The sequence below is a fragment of the Suillus plorans genome, assembly GCF_016647745.1.
Source record: "Suillus plorans strain S12 chromosome Unknown HD556scaffold_28, whole genome shotgun sequence".
Taxonomy (NCBI): Eukaryota; Fungi; Basidiomycota; class Agaricomycetes; order Boletales; family Suillaceae; genus Suillus; species Suillus plorans.
In genome coordinates, this window is record NW_024537412.1 from 509,278 (window position 1) to 525,247 (window position 15,970).

The 15,970-nt window shown below is 47.9% G+C and overlaps 2 protein-coding genes across 2 annotated transcripts; both read right to left on the minus strand.

Annotated features, from left to right (window-relative positions):
- Positions 1 to 4,214: 4,214 nt before the first annotated feature.
- HD556DRAFT_1476799 (uncharacterized protein) lies at positions 4,215 to 6,203 on the minus strand (the record flags this gene model as incomplete). The annotated part of the gene is made up of 11 exons (XM_041308542.1): positions 4,215 to 4,235; positions 4,291 to 4,405; positions 4,488 to 4,598; positions 4,650 to 4,832; positions 4,887 to 4,939; positions 4,991 to 5,079; positions 5,129 to 5,216; positions 5,268 to 5,433; positions 5,485 to 5,497; positions 5,547 to 5,800; positions 5,983 to 6,203. 11 exons carry the CDS (start codon positions 6,201 to 6,203, stop codon positions 4,215 to 4,217), a joined length of 1,314 nt encoding a protein of 437 aa, XP_041160311.1.
- A 7,437-nt stretch (positions 6,204 to 13,640) lies between these two features.
- HD556DRAFT_1308450 (uncharacterized protein) lies at positions 13,641 to 15,515 on the minus strand (the record flags this gene model as incomplete). The annotated part of the gene is made up of 9 exons (XM_041300135.1): positions 13,641 to 13,697; positions 13,727 to 13,816; positions 13,888 to 14,054; positions 14,114 to 14,149; positions 14,305 to 14,506; positions 14,553 to 14,706; positions 15,056 to 15,200; positions 15,224 to 15,274; positions 15,332 to 15,515. 9 exons carry the CDS (start codon positions 15,513 to 15,515, stop codon positions 13,641 to 13,643), a joined length of 1,086 nt encoding a protein of 361 aa, XP_041160312.1.
- Between the last annotated feature and the right edge of the window lie 455 nt (positions 15,516 to 15,970).

The window sequence follows — 15,970 nt, forward strand, 5'->3', positions numbered from 1 at the left end:
TGTATTCTGCCATTCGTGTCTAACAGATTTCTGGAGTTCGTGTATAAGGGAGGGCGATATTGGATGGGTCGGGTGTCCTGATGCTGTATGTGTGGGGACAAGAATCTGGTGAGGAAGATATAATAAGAGTTGTTGAAGAAGGAGAGGTGGAGAGGTGGAAGTGGCTTAGAGAAAAGAGGGTGTCAGAGCGAGATCCTGGAATGGTGCATTATCCTGTGTGCCGAGTCCGGAAGAGTCAAACAAAGAGAGTGGATGGGCACGGTTGCATACGTGTCCGAGGTGCAAGTTCATGTTTTGTGCGTTCTGTAGATGAACGTGGCATGGGCCAATCAGTGAGTGTCCATTGACGGTGACAGAGTCATTTGTGATGGAGTATATGGGTTGGAAGAGGGCGATGCTAGATGCTGTGAGATTGACACTGCAGGCATTTCCTCATGTTCCTCCACCAAACATCCAAAAAACATTGAATTAGAAGATAGAAATTTCCTTGCATTTTGTGTATCAAAACATTGAAAAAAAATAATGAATGTATTAAAGATTTTCTGTATGCAAGACATAATATAAAAATGTGTCATTTTCCCTCGGGAAACAGTCAATATTTTTCACTCATCATTCTTCAAATAACAATTTACAATCATGTTAAATTTTTTGCCTCTGTTTTTCCAATGTTCTGTGCATCAAAAATCTCAATTACTTCATCCTGTTCACCATATGTTTGATCCAAGAACATTGAAAAATCATATAACAAATAATAAAATATATTTTGACAATGTTTTGTTCAGGAAAAGCAAAGAAACTTTCAAACATTCATTTGTATATTTGGTAAGAGGAAATTTATGAAACATGCCTCATGTTTTGTAAGAATAAATAAATGATGTTTGCAGTATATTCCTGCTGCACAACACTTGAAAAACATTTATTATGTTCAGAGAAAAAAAAAGAAACATGATTGCAGGATACTCTGCCTCAGAACATGCACAAATTATATATTTTTTTCTGCACACAATACATGGAAAATTATCCTTGAAGGAACATGATCAATTTTTGCATCATGTCCCGCACACAGAAAATCATTGAAACATGAAATTTTTTTTTTCAATGTTTTGACAAGTCCCACACAGAAAATCATTGAAACATGAATTATGTTTTTTCAATATTTTGACAGGTCCCACACAGAAAATCATTGAAACATGAATTATTATTTTTTTCAATGTTTTGACAGGTCCCACACAGAAAATCATTGAAACATGAATTATTATTTTTTTCAATGTTTTGACAGGTCCCACACAGAAAATCATTGAAACATGAATTATTTTTTTTTTCAATGTTTCGACAAACAAAATGAAGGTACAAGATGTCAAGGAGCAAAAGCAGCTAGTTGTGCATAAGAAAGGCCAACTTAAAGGATTCATCAATTTTCTGTGTCCCATGGGCCATGACATGCAAGATCCAACAAACAGTGGGCATTTGTACAACTACTAGTAAAAAAACTCAACTTTTGACCTCTACATGTGCAGGGTAGCTACTTCTCTACATATTTGCACCACTATGTGGTATTCATTCAGATCACAAATGTTAAAAGTGCATTGTTCAATTATTAAAGAAAGTCACCATGAAAAGCCTGAACGGACGGCACCGCAAGCAGACAGCGGTTCATAATTCAGCTTTCATGTCAACATTTGACGAGCCTGATGTAGTACATGAAGTCTCCCACTCATTCGAGACCCATGGATGGGCGGAGGTGGACAGGAGAAAAAGGCAGGCTTCTTGCACTTACATGAAGGTGTGCGGGGATGGGAGAGAAAGTGCGGCGCCTTCAGACTTCAGGTGCGTGCACCATTATACTGGAGATGTATCCATCTTCCAAAGACAGGTCAATCGGCAGAATCAACACTGTCAGGATCAGAGCCAAGCCCACCGCTGCTGGCAACGGACGAACGCGGAAAAAAAGAACGAAACGCGAAGGAACAACGCAGGAAAACCAACAAACGCGAAAAAAAACGCGGACAAACGAGTGAACGCAAGGACAAACGCGACAAAAAGACGCGGACAAACGAGTGAACGTAAGGATAAACGAGGGAACGCAAGGACAAACGAACGAACGCGAAAAAAAACGCGGACAAACGAGTCAACGCAAGGACAAACGAGGGAACGCACGGGCAAACGCGAAAAAAAACGCGGACAAACGAGGGAACGCGGGAACAAACGAGGGAACGGGTTGCTGATCACGATCCACATTATTGGAATAGTTGGGGCAGTAGGGCCAGGCAGCCTCTTGAGGTGGGAGGTAGATAGGGTCCCTGGTTTTCAAACGAGTCAACGCAAGGACAAACGAGGGAACGCACCGTCAAACGAGTGAACGCGGGGACAAACGAGTCGACGCGAGGACGAACGAACGAACGCGAGGATAAACGCGGACAAGATAACTCAGAGGACGTTACCAACATAGTGTTTGATAGCCAAATGCGAAAAAAAATGGGGACAAACGAAGGAACGCAAGGACAAACGAACAAACGCGAAAAATAAACGCGGACAAACGAGTCAACGCAAGGACAAACGAACGAACACGATGATAAACGCGAAAAAAAATACGGACAAACGAGGGAACGCAAGGACAAACGAGTGAGCGCAAGGACAAACGAACAACTGCGAGGACAAACGAACGAACGCGAGGATAAACGCGAAAAAAACGCGGACAAACGAGTCAACGCAAGAACAAACGAACAAACGCGAGAAAAAAACGCAGACAAAGGAGGGAACGCAAGGATAAACGAACGAACGCGAAAAAAAACGCGGACAAACCAGGGAACGCAAGCACAAACGAACAAATGCGAGGACAAACGAACGAACGCGAGAAAAAAACGCGGGCAAACGAGGGAACGCACGAGCAAACGAGTGAACGCGAGAAAAAAACGCGGACAGAGGAGTCAACGCAAGGGCAAACGCGAAAAAAAAAAATTGCGGGTAAACGAACGAACGCGAGAAAAAAACGCGGACAAACGAGGGAACGCAGGAGCAAACGAGTCAACGCGAGGATAAACGAACGAACGCGAAAAAAAACGCGGACAAAGGAGGGAACGCAAGGATAAACGAACAAACGCGAGAAAAAAAACGCGGACAAACGAGTCAACGCAAGGACAAACGAGTGAACGCGGAAAAAAACGAGCGAACGCGAGGATAAACGCGAAGAAAATTGCGGGTAAACGAACGAACGCGAGAAAAAAACGCGGACAAACGAGGGAACGCACGAGCAAACGAGTGAACGCGGGGACAAACGAGTGAACGCGAGGTCAAACGAACGAACGCAAGGGCAAACGCGAGGAAAAAACGCGGACAAACGAGTCAACGCAAGGACAAACGCGGAAAATAATAACCAGGAGGCGCCCCGCCTCCTCGGCGCAGCCGAGGAGGTGGGGCGCAAAAAACGCGGACAAACAAGTCAACGCAAGGACGAACGAACAAACGAGTCAACGCGAAGACAAACGAACACACGCAAGAACAAACGAGTCAACGCGAGGGCAAACGAGTCAACGCAAGGACAAACGCGGAAAATAATAACCAGGAGGCGCCCCGCCTCCTCGGCGCAGCCGAGGAGGTGGGGCGCAAAAACGCGGACAAACAAGCGAACCAACGCAAGAACAAACGAGTCAACGCAAGGACGAACGAACCAATGCAAGAACAAACGAACAAACGCGAGGACAAACGGGTCAACGCAAGGACAAACGAGTCAACGCGAGAACAAACGAACGAACGCGAGGACAAACGAGTCAACGCAAGGACGAACGAACAAACGCAAGAATAAACGAGTCAACGCAAGGACAAACGAGTCAACGCAAGGACGAACGAACAAACGCAAGGACAAACGAGTCAACGCGAGGACAAACGAGTCAACGCAAGGACAAACGAGAGAACGCAAGAACAAACGAGTCAACGCGAGGGCAAACGAGAGAACGCACGAGCAAACGAGTCAACGCGAGAACAAACGAACGAACGCGAGGGCAAACGAGGAAGCGCAAGGGCAAACGAGTAAAAATAAGTTTCGGCTTCCTGACGATATGGTTTATAGGAGACCGGACCTGCGATGGGAGTTTGATTGACATCCAATAGAAAAATGATGCAAGGTAGCTCATACCAATAGTTCACTGTTGGTACGTCGACTGGTTTCTCACAGGCGAAGGAATACAGTTAAAAAAATCACCATCCAGATAGGACGATTAATACGAACGTGTAAAGGGCTGTAGAGGACAATGGTTAGAGGTTGAATGACGGCAGGACCCGAGTTGAACGTACATTGTAATACACGCTCTGTCCACCAACATGGAAAAGAACAGTTGAGAAATTGCTGTATGCTAGTTGGAGAGCATAGTCGATTCCCCACAGGGCGGCCCTGAAGCTGTCGCTTAACCTGGGAAAACCTCCGCAAGATGCTGTATTGGTTTCTGACACGATGAAGGGCTTTCCAACGGATTGCGCATAAGCGGGAGCACCAGGGAACAATGGTCTTTCCGGCTTGGTGTGTCAGGAAGGTCGGCAACATCTCTGGGCCAGTGCGTGGAGTTCCTATGCCGAACTGGGCATAACAATTATCGGTGGGATACCTTCACGATTATGAGCCAGAAGACGATGATGATGAATAATTTGTGATTCACCTTTCAACACCCAGCGCAGCAAGGTTTTGGTTGAAGTCTGTGGCGAACCCGGTTTCCCAGATATCCGTTGGGCTCCACATGCCAGCCAGATTGGGGCCAATGAGCAGATCTTTGTTGGGGATATTAGAGTCTGCGTTCATTGCGTCGATGAGAAGACCGAATTCATCCTTGTAATCCTGAGGGCTATGAGACTGCAAAAAGGTTAACAATCAATACGGAGTCAGGCCAAAAAAATACCTTACATCCGGCCGATGACCGTGCCTTGAGTAAAGATCAGGTTCATTGCCGCCCTAAAGCAAAAGCAATCAGAGACTGTCGTATTATACGTTAGATTCCCTGACCTGTAGACCAATCAGATAATTTCCGAGCATCGCCTCTCCGACTTCAGCGATCTGCAAGCGCCAATGCTGAGTGTCATTGAACGGCACACCTGCGCAAGAAGGTCAGTGACAACAAGAGTATTATCATGTATCGCATACCCATGTACCAATAGACATTAGTGAGTGCAGATATCTCGGCCATCATTTTGATGATCTCAGTTGTGAAGACAAGGGGCAGCGTTGCCGTCTTGGGGGTGTTCAGTCTCAGGATAATCGAGTAAAGAAAAAAAGCACTTACGGGGTTGGCTATGCCTGCGTAGTCCTTCTCGAGAGCTGCACCGTCCGGGGTACTGGCCACTAGGGTAGCGGTCTCTTGAGTATTACCACCGACACGAACCCTAACGCTGCCCCCGCGTTGTCGCAGGTTGGCCATAAGGTTGAGAAACGGGACTTGGAGGAAAGAACTGGCAATCGAGGTAAATGCTATAGTACTTCTTGGCAACTGAATTAGTTACCTGTTCAGCCCGACTACAAGATATGTTCAGTGGATGCACATGCGAGTGAACAAAATACTTACGGACTTGTGTCGTAACACCAAACTCTATACTGAAGCCAAAGAATGAGCCTTGCTGTTGAATTGAGACTCCCGAGACATCTCCGCTCTGCAGGTCGGAGGTCCACGTTGAACTGGGTGGGTGGGGGAGGACTAGGTGGGGGCGGTGGTTATAATATCGTTCGGTCATATGAAGCTGAGCCCGTATATGAGGCAGAGGCAGCCGTCGTAGTCCCAAACGGTGATTGGACATGCGGACCACAGGCAGTGACAGCTGCCTGAGCAAGGCCGAAGGAAAAGAATAACGAATGGACGAGGAGAAGATGCATTTCAACGAAATGTCTAAAGTAATAATAAAAATTGCATCAGCTACTTGTAGATCATTTAGTAAGTGTGAAGGAGTATCAGTTCCTCTAGATGGCGATTCCACACGACACCGTCGGAAGGGAGTTGGACATACCAGACTTGCTCAGCGCTGAACTCATCCGGTACCAGCCTTTCCATTATTGTTGACCGGTAAATGCTCCAACATTTGTCTTCACCTGGTTCATCGAAATCGTATCGTGCCACAATCCCAGGGTTGGTAAACCCAGTCAGGAACACGACAAAGTGCGACTGTGCTCGGCGGCCATTGACTTCTGTAGCACCAACGAAATCTGGAGCAAGCTGTTTGCCCTCCATTGAGTAGAGATATAATTCATCGACGACCTGCAGTCCAGACGCGGAAAAACGAGTGAACGTGAGGGCGAACGAACGAACGCAAGGGTAAACGAGCGAACGCGGGGACAAACGCGACAAAAAGATGCGGACAAACGAGTGAACGTGAGGACGAACAAACAAACGCGAGGACAAACGCGAAAAAAAAAAAGCGAACAAACGAACAAACGAACAAACGCGAGGACGAACGAACGAACCCAAGGGCAAACGATGTGACCTTGTCGCAGGTGGGTTAGGCGCCCAATCGAAGGTGGTCGAGCCTGACTATCGTATTGTGTGTCAGACGTGTTCCGGTGTCATTTCCGCTTCGAACGAAGTCGACAGAGTATTCGTCAGAATTGGTTCAAGGAACAACTTGAAGGAGCATGGTAGGGACACGACATGCACGATTTGATCGACCACTTTCGTTCGCGGAGGTAGGCCTTTGAAGAGGGATCATCGATCATCGAGCATGGTGGACCTGCCGTATCAAATTTAAACCCAGCTGACACAACAAAGGTGCGTTGAAGAACTTCGGCCACCCTCTTGTTAGTGTTTGTGCAACACTTCCTCGTCTTCAGCGCCGAATGTCGAGTCCTCCATATTAGCGTCGTCGGTACGTGTGGGGAAGCTTGAGAAAACTAGAGGTCTACGCCAGATCCTGCCATGCCAGTGTTGGAATCCGAGTCGTAGCTGACTCGTCAACGCACTCTTGAAGGCTTCTAAACACTCATCGCACAAAGACGCCCTGTGAATAGTGGTAGCGTTTGTCTGATAAATGTGCTCACATGGGCAGAGTGCCACAGGATATTGTACTCTTAATTGAAAACAAAAATTGTAGGATGCCACGAGATCTAGTAGTGAGAAAAGACAAACCTAGGTGCACGAACTCGTACTGGGTATGCGCAAAGGTCAGAATTTATGTATGTTGGATCGAGTTAAGAAGGAGAAGTAATAACAGCAATTTGAGAGTCATCGCAACATAGTTATGTTTCGGAACAGTGTAGTATAGCACAGAGAATAACTCCTGAATTGATTACCTCGATCAACGCTTTCATTGGGATGGACTTCCCAGTAAGCATTGATTCAGCAGTCAGATCTAAGTGAGAGCATCCTCTTCGCCATTTTCCATACCTGCACCACTATCATTTGTAACATACATATCCTACTGGTAGTCAGCACCCAAATGATGTAGCAATAAACGTTTGCGGCCAACCTTGGTAATGGGAAGTACGTGGACTACACTGCCCAGGGTGCGATATTCAAAAACGGTACGTGCAAACAAAGTCACAAGCGCTTCAGATTTAATGATTTCGAGGGGGTGGTACCGATCGAAGAACAGCCCTCCGGCAACGCTGAAACCAAATTGTTGGTAGGGGTCCTCCTTTACCTGGGCAGAGTCCAGTTCCACCAGGCGTTCAATGAGAATTGACGGCGTCTCAGGGCACGATTTTTCACTGAAGATAGCCAAAATGCGAGCAGGTGCCTGATCAAAGTCGGCGTTTCGAATAATGACGTTGGAGTCCCGTGGTGACCTGGAGTACGGTTGGTACAACGCTCCCGCTTTCCATAGTTTACTACCAAACATGATGTCTGGTATATTTTAGATTGTGCACACTGCAGGTGAACGAGGCATACCTGAATGATGTACGCCGGTCAAATTGGTTACGGCTCCGGCGAGGCGGCTTTGCAGCTCCGCGAGTTTACCCCTTGGTTTGGAAGATGGGTAAGTGACCTTCAGCCAACCTGCGCTGCCAAATGAAAGAGTATCGTTGAGGCGGGTCCCCCGAATGTCTGAGCGAAACGTCTTCTGGAACTCCGGCCAAAGCGATGTCATAGCGTCGGGGAGTCTATTACTAGATAGAAGGGCGGGGAGGTTTGCCGCCCTGCAAGCATCGTTGATAAATGTCATTTCCATCTCACCTGAAAAATTGGGGACTTAAGGCCAGTGAATGAAAGGTCGAGTAGGCACTGCTCACCAAACTTTGAGTTAGTTTTGATCGTCTGAAGGGTGTAGTTGAACCTCTCAAATGCCCATGCTCGCCAAGAGTGGACCGGACCAAAAGCCTCGAGTAGCATTGGATAGTGGAAAGCCATATGATGCACAGGGCGGATCCTTGCTTCTTTGTAGAGCTTAAGTATGCCGCAAAAGTACTCCTTATAATGGAAAGAATATAGATCAATCTTATCCTTTGACATGCTCCTCATATTTGTGATATGAATGGCGGTGACGAGGTGCATGTAGTTGTGCAGCATCTCCTGCATTCGGCCTTCCTTGTGGCCCCACAGGCGAATCAGTGTGATGACTAGATGGATCAAACCGATTGAGCGCCAGTGATCAGCAGTAGGGGTCCTCTTCTCCGCCGCAACCAAAGGGGCAGCAGTAACAAATGATGGAAGCTGCGTCCGAGCTTGGTCTATCCATATTTCTTCCAGTACCTCCCGTCCAAGTACGACAGTATTCTTCGGTGGTGGCGCTTCGTGACTTTGCAGTCTCCTCCCGGGATGCAAGAGGTTGCCGTCCTCATTTGTCAGGCCTTGCAAAAGGCGCTTCACAGAGTGAGATGGTAAGATAGTGTCAATAGAAACAACCCATGCAACATACCCAATCAGCTAGCCGGTCCAATAGTCCGCCCTTGTGTAGGGGACATCCAGGGCGAAGGTGATTGTCAGTAGATATACCAAGTTCTGCGCAAAGTCGTAAAAGGGTTGGCACCCTGATCCCTGTCCCGATGGCTATAGTACTCTGAGCATTCTCTAACTTTGAGCGCGCTTTGATCATCTCTTGTTCGGATGGAGGGTCATTCTTTGTTCTTTTCTTCTTCGGTAACTCCTGAAGCGCCGCCTCAGGTACCTGTACGCGTGCATAATGAGTAGGCGGAGTGCTGCTCAGCGAGTACAGCTAAAAACCTTTGATTCAGAGAGAGTTTTCAGAAGTTTCTGTATCTTGGCGAAATTTTCACTCGGCTGACGCTTGTGAAACAAGAGTAGAAATTGAACCTGTTGATCATGATAGCAGTACAATGCGTGACGTACAAATTGAATGAGCTCTCTTGCCATCAGCAGTGCAGTTTGCGCTCGCCGCAGGCCAAACTCGTGGCACAGGTGATAGAGAACTGGTTTCTGGCAGCGCAATAAAGCCTGTTCATGCGCTTTGTCCATATTTCCTTTGATGAGGACGCAAAGGCCTGATGCCAGCGCTGAATCAGAGGGCCGTGGCGGTCGAGGCAGCGGTGCATGATGTCCCTCACCAGACGCCATTGAGGGGTCAGCGCCCCAAACATCTCGGATGTGGTGATGTAGTTTGAGGAGGAAGTCTGCGTGCATGGAATCGAGAACAGTGAAAAGAACCGGGTTCCAATACGGTAGACGAAGTAGTTCCGAGTACCGTACGCCGTAACGGTCAACTATCGCCTTTTGTTCCTCCGCCGTTTGCGCATCACGCCACTTCTCTGCAACCGCCCTATGCTCTTTGCAAGATCTCATCGACCATTTGTTCGACGGGAGCTCTTCAATACGATCCTTCGTAAGGAGGCAGTATGAACAAAAGATGGTGTTCGTAGGTCCAGCAAAGCCGCCAACCTGCCGAGCACCTATGATGTCGCAGACCAAGGGAATGACTGCCGATCGACAAGGGCGGCCAGAGGGGTACAAAGAGGTGCGCGTGTAGAAGAAGCCTGGATCCCATGCTAACAAGAGATCATCAACGAGGGGCGCGAGTCCTTCGTTAATCTGGTCGAGAGAGGGCTTGTTTGGGCCAGGTAGCACGCCGACCAAGTACATGTTCTCAGGGTGGTAGCGGAGGTCGACGGGTAGGTTCAGGCATATCATGTATATCCCTGTGGACGAAGCGCTACCCTTCCCGATCTTCATACCTGATGGATTGAATCCATCGACGCCAAGAGAAAACACGAGGCGTAACTCTTTGGATGGTCCGCATACAAAAGGGCTGCCGTCTGGGCCTTGAAAGTTTTGTAGGACCTCTGCGTCCCAGATGTCATGCTGTTCGCCATCAGCTACCTTCATTGCCGCCGACCCCCGTTCTAGCTTGCTTTCGATGTCTGAGCGAGATAAGAATCGTGCGAGCCATTGCTTCATATCCTGATACAAGTACCTCTTCACAGGGCGTTCAAAAGCCGTTCCACGTATGATGCGGGTGCGCTTCAGCTTTGTAGAACATTGCGGAGCACCGGGGAGTGGGGAATGAATGCAATACTCAGGGCACGCGAAATCGTCATCGTTGTATAGCTTGAAGCAGGATGGGCATGTTATATAAGATTTGCATTTTGGATCAAGGTGGATGCGTTTCAGCAGTGTGCGAGAATCCCGGGGAAGGTCGGCCAAACGAGCTTCTTCTGATGATGATGATATGTTGGTTTCAACAACGAGCCACCGCATAATGAAGCGTAGTGTCGCGAGTGCGAAATTGCATTTCTCACGCGATAAGCCACAAAGCAGGGAAAGCGTCAAGATTAGGAAGTAGCAGGCCAATGTTGCAGGGTGGCTTTCATACTGACGAAAGTATATATCTGTTTGTTCATTAGAAAATTGCATTTGAAACAACATCTAATAGGTTTACCGGTGTTGATCATAACTGGAACATTTGAGCCACGCACTGCGTCCTCAGGCTGAATACTGACGCTGGGACAACGCTGGCGTTCCCACTCTCCGGCTTTGATGTCATCGATGCGTTGCAACTCGTCGGCAGCGCGTTGCAAAACCGCTGCGGCTGTTGACTCCAAGGAAATGGGTCGATCAAAGGATTGAACGGCTATGAGGGCCTGGAACATTTTGCGCTCGTGACGTAGGATCGATGCATTTTCTTTTGCCTCAACCTGGAGTTTACACGGGCCAATATTGGGAGCGTCAGGATGCGCTGCCGGGACAAAATTGCCCTTGTGAGGTCTGTCGAAGATAAGGTTTGTATACGAAAGCGATGCTGCTGACTGGTTAATGAATTTGATAACGTGCTGTAGGTCTTGAACAGCTCGTGCGACGTTATCAGTGTCAGCCAATAATGAGGAGGGGCTAACGTCGGGGATTCGCCTGCCTGCTGCAGAGGCTTCATCAGGGATATCACGTAAAAAGCGCGGAACGTTTGACAGCGTCAGGGTGGTCAATGCTGGTGGGGGCAGCAGAGGGGGGTGTCACCCCCGCACCGACAGACTGCTCGCGAACTACAGAGCTCTCACAAGGGTTCGCCTCATCCTCGATATCCATGCAAGCCCTATCGAATCGTTTATGACGGTAGAACGTTGCTGGTGGCAACCAAACGCCTCTCACTGGGTCTGAACGTTCATCAAAAGGCTGGGTGAGGACCATACCGCATCCAAGCCGCCGACACCGGCAGAGGAGTGTCTTTTTCGACTTCATCCAGTAGTGCCGAACGTGGATTTTCTGCTTTCAAGGTGCTGATAAATATGCAAAGGTCGAGGTGAAGAGGAAGAGTGTGGTACCGGTGGCATTTGAAGACTCAATATAAAGACGTCTGATTCAAATCTTGCTTCCGAGTGGCTCAGTGGCCTAGCATTCAGCACAAAGAGGTGCATTTGAAGGGAGCCTTGCGCTTCATGCGTTTACACAAAGGGTTACGTTATGCGGGGTGCATCATGGGCGGGTCAAGCTTGAAAAGGATTAGTGATTAGTTTGCTTCCGAGTGGCTCGGCTGACCGAGCATTCAGCACGAAGGAAGAACTTGATTTACTGCCGGCCCATCAGAGCGGGTCACCACAGAGGAACTGCTCACAAACTGCTCAAAAAGTATAAGGATTGCGAGAGATGTGTGAGAGTGCAGATGATATTACTTACGGAGGCAGGAAGATCACTGCCGCTATCCTGTCTTTAGAACCACTTCTCCTCAAGAGCATAGGGAATTCAATACCAACGATACCATGGAAAGAGCAAGCCGGTATCGATCATCGATCAATCAATCACCACGCCTAAGTCAAATTGGAGCATGAAAGGGGTTCAAGTGGAGCACGCGCATCAATGCGAATTGCGAATTGGTTCCACGGGATCAAGATCCTGAAAGAGGTCTTCAGAGAAGAGAAGGGGCAGTTGCTGATAGGCTAATGTGATGTAACACCTGTGTGACAGCGGTGTTTCAAGGAACCAAAAAAAGATGCAATCCAAGACTGTATTTGTGCTTATTTGGCTGCATATCCGTTTTATCGATGGTTCAGGTTAACGCTGACCTCTTCAAGTTCTCGTTGACTTGGAAGTGCATCTCCACCACTTATGATTGAAGGGCATCAGGTAAGTCCTCATCGTGCTCTGAGTCAGTTTTTATGATTGTGACCTGCTTTTACAGGGTTTCACACAATGCCCCATGCCAGGATGTTTGTTCTACCCTTATCAGTGACTCTGACTTCAGTCGGAATCATGGTTTGCTAATGGTACATGGCCTTCCTACTTTCTTCTTTTACATGCTGGTGGTCCACTGATAATGGTAATTGGAATACAGGTGATTAATTTGTGAGGCAGGTTTTGAATGACCTGCCTTCTGGCACAACTACTGTGGGGGGTTGTTCCATGCATGGTGCATGTGGGTAATATGGAATACGGATAATCAATTTGTAAGGCAGGTTTTGAATGACCTGCCTTCTGGCACCCTACTTTGAGGAGTTGTTTCATGCATGCTGCAGTGAGAGATGACACTCTCCACATGTATCAACAATCTTGAGTACATACTTCCATTCCTCTGCAAGTATTGGCTGACAAGTCGGATCAGCCTCCAATTCAAGATTTCATCATGTCGACTACTCGTTCCCACAATGGCAGACGCTTGTCCATGGCGGCGGTGACTCGGAGGCGTCCATTTCGCAGCCAGTGTCGGCGGCCCGTAATCATCCCCTCACTGTTGCAGTGGCAGTATAATTTGGAGGCTCTAACTCAGGGCTAACCCCCTCCTCGCTGCCACAGTTGCAGACCCAACTTGGAGTTCCGGGATATCCCGACCTTCTCCTCCAAATCTGGTATTTTCCCCCTAGATCCCCCGATAAACACAAACCAAACCAACCGACCAAGCTCCATCAGAGGAAACTGGCCCCAGAGGCAAGGCTAAGGCGGTGCAAAACGTCAAACAGTGCATGAGGCAAATGTGAGGTATGCAAAACGCCGCAAACGTTGGACTTTCTATCTGGATGATTGAAGATTGATTATCCTAATCGCACGATGCCTTCTGTGGGTTTCAATATAGATAAATTTCATCGTCATACTCGTCTCCTATGTCAGCCACGTCCTTTGTTTCCTGTGTCAGCGATGTCCTTCATTAGTAACTAACCTCGTTTCTGTAGGCCGTCATTGATTCCCCTCAAATGGCATCCCTTTGTACCAACGGCTAGGACAAATGAGCTTCTGGTGCTGCACTTCAGTGACGGAATGCGAAGGTGAGGCCAAGCTCCAGGCGATGCATCCCAGTCTCTACCATATCTCATCCTCAGATGCAGGGCGTCGCACGCTCGCAGTATCTCTGTTACCCTGCACGAACGCCACTGTTTGATTCAGACCTGGTAGACAGGAATGCTATTCCCTAGTGGATGATCGGACTCGTCCGAGCTCATGCCGTCGACAGGTGAGTTCTTTGTCTTGATCGTCCGCTTTATATTATAACTTAACGTCGTTTACCTAGTATCCCTGCCTCTCACGATCATCTCTATACACCACGCACTTCCGCTGTGCCAACTAGTCGTCTTAACAACATGTCGCCGTAGTATGCCGAGGCAGTTTCGGTCTCGAGCGTGTTTAGCTGACCTTCTGACACCTTGACCTCGACTACTCCAACGCTCGATTCTGCGGATGCACCATGCACTTCCGCTCCGCCAACTGGTTGTCTTACTAACATGTCCCTTAGCATGCCGAGGCAGTTTCGGTCTTGAGAGCGTGTTTTGGCTGACCTTCCACGCCATGTTTGTCTTCTGGAGCTCGAGTGTCTGGTAAAAGTACATATTGTGCTATATATCCGCTTTGTGCAGTCGCTTAACTAGATCCTTCACCCATCTTCGTCGTACGCGGTCTGAAAACTTGTAAGTCTATTTGAATTTTTTTTTACTTTGAAGATGGCTTACCTATGAGCGCTAACGCGCACCTCTCAATCCTAGGAGGTATTCGAGTTCCCTGATTTCCATCTCAAACATCCGACGCTCCCTCGCAATCCACAATACCATCATCGCACGTACTTCGTCCGGCCACAACGGAGGCAACGGGTTTGGGAGAAACGGCACTTCTGGACGGTAGACTTGTTGGCGTACGCGCATCCGCGCAGCGGCCCATGTAACATACAGTAACTCCTTAAATAATATCAGTATTGTATTTGCTAATATACGTATTCCTCACAATTTGCCTCTCGCTCATTGTGAAGAACACCTCTCGAGGGCGCGGCATATGCTGGAATAGATGTTGAGGAAGCTGATTGTTGTTCCCGTTTTCGTCTCCTCCGACGTTAGCGTTTCTGTCTCCTCCGACGTTGGCGTTTCCGTCGTTATTCATGCTACACGATGTAAGAGATAGTCGATAATAAATCTGAAGTCGTCGTGACTGATCGATGAGTCTGAGTGTAACGTCCCGATTTAGTAATATTGTTCATCCGGCATTTTCCGGATGAACTGTATGTTGGACGTGACCAATGCTAGTCGTGACACCATGATGTCATTCTATGTTGTCCTGCTGCGTCTTCTCATCTTTTTACTTGCTTGCCAGACGCTGATGGTGCTCTGGTTGCGTCCCGCTCTTAACTAGTGCGTGTTCTCGTCTTTTTACTTGTTTGCCCGATGCTGATGGTGCTCTGGCCGCATCCCGCTCTTAGCTAGTGCGTATTCTCGTGAATCTCGTCTTTTCACTTGTTGCCCATGTGGCGGTGCAAAACGCCAAACGCCAAACGCCAAACACCAAACACCAAACGCCAAACACCAAACACCAAACACCAAACGCCAAACGCCAAACGCCTAACGCCAAACACCAAAGCCAAACACCAAACACCGAACGCTAAGCGTCAGACGAATCATTACTTTCAAACACAAGTGATTCGTTTTCGGGTGCTAATTCTCGCTTTACCGAGACTGATTTTCACGTTAAGTTTCGATTTCATGATTTTGATTTCACTTATTTGCTTTCACGCGTTTTCGGTTTCGGTTTCAATTTCGCATGAAGGGCGCCAGCGGACAAAATTCCCAGCGATTTCAATTCAGAGTTTCGACATTTCGTTTCGCTTTCAAACACAAGTGATTCGTTTTCGGGTGCTAATTCTCGCTTTACCGAGACTGAGTACTGATGTCCGTTATAATGCATTGCCTTCGCCATGCTCTGACTCGGAGAAAGATATACTGCTACCAGATTAGTAGACTAAAACTCGGCGGCAGCGGAACAATATTAATATTAGTGTTGCTGTTTAAACTGTCTTTACTACCCAAAAGGTACAACAAGCTGTCGACAAAAGTGAATATCATAAAACCTTACGAGACCTAAGTTATATCTTGTGAGCATCAACTAAATCTTGCACCCCCTGGATTACGTATCCGTATGCCAGACGATCAAGATTCGCATGCTTGTCAACTCTGCATCAATCAGCATCGAGCCGCAGTACTCTTGTTCATCGACGTTTGTCAAAGATGCCAAACGTCGCCAAGAGATCAGATAGGTATCTCATTGGATTCGTCACTGTTTCTAACGAGAGTCGTGAGATCAGCCGTCGCGAATTCAGCCTTGCGTATTTCGAGGGAGAGGACGAACACAGTGCGAAGTGGATCCGAAAGCGC